At 31.9% G+C, this 6,000-nt stretch overlaps 1 protein-coding gene across 1 annotated transcript in view; it reads right to left on the minus strand.

Annotated features, from left to right (window-relative positions):
- Positions 1–3,587, minus strand: part of LOC130446340 (luciferin 4-monooxygenase-like) — a 29,543-nt gene extending 25,956 nt beyond the window's left edge. Inside the window, exon 1 of the mRNA XM_056782539.1 lies at positions 3,431–3,587. Coding sequence (XP_056638517.1) covers positions 3,431–3,547 — 117 coding nt within the window. The 5' untranslated portion in view covers positions 3,548–3,587. The remainder of the gene's footprint in view (positions 1–3,430) is intronic.
- Positions 3,588–6,000: the final 2,413 nt, after the last annotated feature.

Here is a 6,000-nt window from a genome sequence, read left to right on the forward strand (position 1 = left end):
ACTCTATCGTTCAATGAGTTTTTCCTCCCATAATTGGGATTTATAGAGTGATTTATTCATGTGATATATCATTATAAATCTAAACACAAGTTAATTTATTCCACAACGTACATGATTCGACTTGTAATCAATTCCCTTTAGTTTATTGGAATAACGTAATCAAAAGCAAATTCATATATCGAAATCGTTGAATTTGGCTTATACAATGATTTCTAACGTAAAAGGCATATTGCCAGGGGTTTAAAACTAATTTAACTCAACAATGTTATCCGATAAGTGAGTAATCTGTTTAACTGACGAATAATTTCAGGTGACCTGTAAGATCACCTTATAAGCTTGGATTTATATTGGAATATGATATATACAAAACTTGTTTTCATAACTAAACTCTCTCACTCATTCTATTCGGATATATCACTCTTACGAGGTGAATAGAATTGGTTTTCAATTCTTTCCTTACTGCAAATTCAATCGAAGGCAGAGAGTTTAAATTTTGTAAGTTCCTTATTTTTTAACATCCCTATTACATAATATAGGGGTGGAATTAGCAGTCACCACTTCATTTATTAACAGCTTCATTTCCGATATTGGATGAATTTAGCATATCACAATCTGGTCAACAGTGACCAATGAGGAATTAAATTTTGACTCAACTTAATAAAATTTGGAAATCGAAACTAAAGTTGAGGTATACTAATCAGAGTACGTTAGGTTGTATAGTATGGATTGCACGTTTAACATACATTCACAAGCTCTACTTTTGCACTAAAGAAACTTAAGTAATTAGCTGATCTAAGTCTTCTTCTTAACCCAGAATTGGCAAAGAGTTAAATGACCTCGACATTGACTTTATGACGTAGGTATGAGTCACCATGACTCTTCATAATTTGGGATAATTTCAGTATGTGAGTACACTAAAAATATTTAATTGTATATAATAATTAAATAATAATTAAAATAATTTCACTTGAGCGACATAGCGGCTGGTCCGAGCGACCTTAGCATGGCTAATACTTAACGTAGAACGTACAAAGCAAAAAAAGAGGAAACTACTATCATCTATAGTAATAGTGATCTCTGTACTCATTTATGTCATTCCGATTTGAGGAATCACGGAGGAAAGTAATGGCAGTATATCGAATAAGTGCCTTAAGAGAGGCAAGCGCTTTCCGCACGGTGTCACAATGCTACCTATTAGATTATTTGGTGAAGAAAAGCTTCCACAGAATCAACCCAAGCAGAGCTTCTAGATGAAGAGGAAAGGGAAGGGAAGGGAAAACAGCCTATAACGATGGGCAAAAACAGTGGATATTCTCGGAAAATGGCTGATAGACTTACCGACTTATCTCACAAATAGACACCCGGGTGAACCCTGACCATGGAGAGATCAATGTTTACTTGATGCAGATGAGATCAGGACATGGGGGCTTCCGGGAATATCTGTACCGTTTTAAAGACGACACGTCTCCCGAGTGTCTGTCTTGCGCTGGTGTAAACGAAGATGCTGAGCATGTATTTTTTGCGTTCTAGCATTCTGAGTCATTCTGCAGTATTTGGGAAACTGTGTTAAAGTAGAGACCATGGTGAGCACCCTGCTTTTTTTGGAGACTGGGAAGAGACAAACTCTTTCGCGACTGAGGTCCTCAAAAAACTCCGCTGTTCTTTCTCCACGAAGAAATACCTAAAGACAGTGCCGCGAGAGAAACATAGGTCGAAGAGAGAGGAAGAATTTTTTTCTTGGTAGGGGAAACGAGTCCGACATACCAGACAGGTGTCCAAAAATATATTCCCATATATCGAGAAAAGCTAAAAATTTAGTTGCTAGTAATCAACATACATCAAATGTTTAGAGTATTGGAAAGCTAAAGTTCCTCATGTATTTTATTGGACAATGAAACTACATAATCTTGCAGGTTATATACAAACAATAAGAATCATAATAGTGGTTTTCATCATCTTAACTATCGTAAAATTGACATGTTTAGCATGCCTAACAACAATTTTTCAGTATTTACTATGAAAAAAGCTGTTAATTTAAATCTAAAATGGTTTGTATTGGTGATATTGGTATTGGCGTCCACGTACTTAAACAGCTCTTGCAATTGCAGCTTGTTGGTAGATATTTTTTTGTACTGTGGCTTGTGGTGAATTTTCCATTGAAGAAAAGTGAACTGTTCACAAATCAAGAAAGGAATTTATTGACTTACAGGTTTTGATGACCTCATATAAACATTTAACATGAAACCTTCCAGTGCGTATTGACTTAGTTAAATTATGAACTTTTCTTTCGGTTGACAATTATTAATAAAATTATACATAATAAATTCTCAATATTTCCAAAATCAAGAACAGAACAGTTAGAGTAAAACGGTATTTGTCAAATTTGGAAAATAGAAAAGATTTACAACCAAATGGAAAATATAATTCAAGAATTAGAGTAATCAGTTGTAGGAGTATAATATTAACTGACTTTGGATAAAAATAGGCTAACAACAGAACTCACATTCATTTATGTAGAAGAAAATTTCAGGATTGTTGCTGGTGTCATTTCGTTTTCGTCCTTGCTTTTTGTAACGAAACATTATTTTTAAAGAGATATTAAAAATTTGAGTGACAACAACTGTTTTCAATATTGGAAGTCTCCTTGTACATTTAGTTAAAAAACTAGTCCAACACTTTGATGGTTAGGTTCTGTTTTGTTCTCCAATTAAATAAAGTATTTGTTTATCCTTCTCTTAAATATGTTATTTATCATTCTGTAGAGTAATTGTTTTTTCTCAATACTGTTATTGTTTCTTAGCTAATTATGCGTCTTTAAACTCTGATAGTTGAATAGCTCTATCAGCCATACTAATCAGTGATCTTTTTTGTGTCATGAAATAACATGAATTGACTAAATATCTTTAGGGCTAGCTCGGTTCTATATACTATTCTGTTTTCATATTATTGTTGATTTTATGAAATGAGACATCAAGAGAATAATTTTATCATTTTGTTTAAATTGTAGAGGTCTCTCATGGTCAAAATTGAATTTTAAAATTTCATTTCATAAAATTTCATTGGTCATGTACAAAACGGGAAAAATGTAATTTTCTAAGTGAATTTTCTTTTCATAACACAAACAACAATCTATTTGAAATTTGAGGATAAAAATGAGTGATGCAATGAAATTATTTGTCAAAAAATATTTTTTCTAGTAAGGCTTCGTACTTATATGACAAATTTAATTTCATATCAATCGTATTTGCCTATTAAAAAAATTATATTATATCAATTCAATATTCTAATATTCTGACTCTATAAATTCAATTTTTCAATTAACTTTATAATCTAATCTTACAAAAATTATATATTAAAAATAAAATGTGTAAAGATATTAAATAAATTGACCAATTGATTGATTAATAAGAAAGCAACAAATTAAACATACCATAACTTTTGTATCAGGTTCATTTTCCAAGAGAATTTTCATAAAAACTTGCCCTAGAGTTCTATCCTGCAAAGGTTCAGTTGGTGGCGGACCGTTAATCACGAAATCGTCTTCCATTATATGGTGTTAAGTTCACGGCCAGTTGTTAGTCAATGTCAACTCTACAGCTTCTAATTTCGATTTGACACAAGCATTATCAAATAAGTAATTATCATTTTTATTTGAATGTAATAAGGTCACGATGGGTTCAAAATTGGAGTAAAATTGAATCAGATATTAATTTTCAACGTAGATTATATTCTTAATTAGTTTACGATGTACCACATAAAAATTTATTGTATCGTCTTTGAAATAAGTTTCATTAACAAATAATACCAAAAGCTGCATTCTATTTTTGGTCAAATTTCGATTCATTTTAATGTTATAATAAAAGAAACAAGCTAATAATTATAGTGTGATTGAAATAACTGTAAAGAATTCAACTTTACTAATATAACCGTTGTTGTTGGTAAAGATGGAAAATTTATTTTTTTTCTAACCTAGAAAAGCTCAAAATTCGTTGGCAATATGTTCGTCGATCTTATACAGGGTGTTAAAATTATATTGGGATTCTTTGTTGTTTAAATAACGCATAAATTCAATTTACAATGCATAGAAGGCAGATTCTTGATTTGATTTTTTTATGTACAATATAGACATATATAAGGAATTTTTTTATTATCATAAGGTAGAAAATTGAACTTTATAAAACGTTCTTCATAGTGTAATACCAAAATCGTAGCTATTAGTTATCGTACTCTATATTCGTATTCTCACTCATATAGGAGTTATGTTAAAAAGAGTATTTTGCTTGAATGTGAAGTACCTCAATTTCCAAAATATCACAAATTGTTAACAGAACAATTCTAAGAAAATTATCAACTATGTTCAAGTACGTAAAACGTTTATAATAAAAGCTTTCTAAACAAATATCTTGTCCCCTCAATTAAATTTTAATAACTAAGTATCTAGTTACTATAGAAAGCACGGATTTTAAAATGTAATGAAATTTTCATATTTTATTTCAATATTTCTCAAATTTTGATCCAGTTCTGACGTACATATGTAGTGTAGATGTTGACAAAACACTTTTATAAAACAATGTGAATGTGAACAAGAAATACTATGTTTAAATCTCCGAAAAATTGAGCGGCCTAAAGCTTTAACTAATGTCCAGCGTGCAGAAGACAAATTTCGCCAATTTCGAATTTTCCACATGAACATCTGTCGAGAACTGAAGAGAAAGGAAGTTAAACAACTAGTGATGATCGAATAATCATAAAATATTTAAAAAAATCTGCGACATGAATTGAAATTGTGTTTTTTGTTAACTAAGAGAAGGTGAGACAAAATTACATAGAATTTCAAATAAATCTGTCAACGTGGTACGCATAGTATTTAAGTTTATACAGGTGCTAATAGCCTCAGTGAATGGTAGAGTCAATAAAGGGTGAACTAGTGCTCATGAGAGAAACTTATTATCACCACATGTCGATATCGACGTCCAAGATCAAGGTATTTGATTGATTCTATGTATTTTTAGGTCATTTATGAACTAAAAGATTCACATTTAATGCAGTTTTGTAACTATTAAGGAATTCAGTTCACTATTCTGAAGTTCTGAAGCTGCAAAAGTATTTTGTTTTTTCAAATATAAACAAAAAATATCGCAAATTGATACTAAGAGGAAAAATGACATAAATCTGTGTAAGGCAAAATATTATCGTTTGGCCCCCGTCTTCTCAAGGTATTTTTTATATTACCTCTTCATTTCAGAATGGTATCCAACAATCCGTTGACCAATCGCCAATCGTGGTCAACGGCTGATGTGCAAAAAGCAATAGAGGCAGTTTCGAAAAGACTACTGGGCTGGTTAAGAGCCTCAAAGGAATTTAACGTTCCTCAACCAATCTTACGAAGGCACTGCCAAAATAAGAACGTACCAGCTCATCAAGGAATAAAGAGCCTAGGAAGATTGAGAAGATGACTAAGTGACGAAATGTTTTGGTTTGACGCAAGTTGAAGCCCGCACCATTGCCCATGAATTTTTCAATTGCAGTTGTATGCCTCATCAATTTAGCAAAGAGAAAAAGATGGATAGTTTCGTACTTTTATATCAAGAAATCCAACCTTAACACTATGAGTACCAGATGCAACATCAGTAACGCTAACAAGAGCTTTCAACAAAGAAGATGTAGCAAAGTAGCAAGAATTGGAACAAACAACTCAGAAGGTAAATGATCTACAATATGGATGAGACTGGAATTACAATGTCCAAAAAAATGTACCATACTACTGCTGTGGTTTGTGTCAGCAGCATTAGTAACTACGTCCACCTAGCGATGATGCACCTACAGGAATGCTCAAGTTTTAGATAGGTAATCATAATGTCGAGAATAAACCGATTCCGAAAAGTGATAAAATTTCGATGCTTCCGTTACACATAAAATTAAGCCTCAAGCAGTAGTTTGTGAAGATTCCTAGCAAATTCTGTGAAAAGTATCTTTTCTAATTTTTCAGCCTAGCTGAAG

Source organism: Diorhabda sublineata, chromosome 7 (assembly GCF_026230105.1).
Source record: "Diorhabda sublineata isolate icDioSubl1.1 chromosome 7, icDioSubl1.1, whole genome shotgun sequence".
Lineage (NCBI taxonomy): Eukaryota > Metazoa > Arthropoda > Insecta > Coleoptera > Chrysomelidae > Diorhabda > Diorhabda sublineata.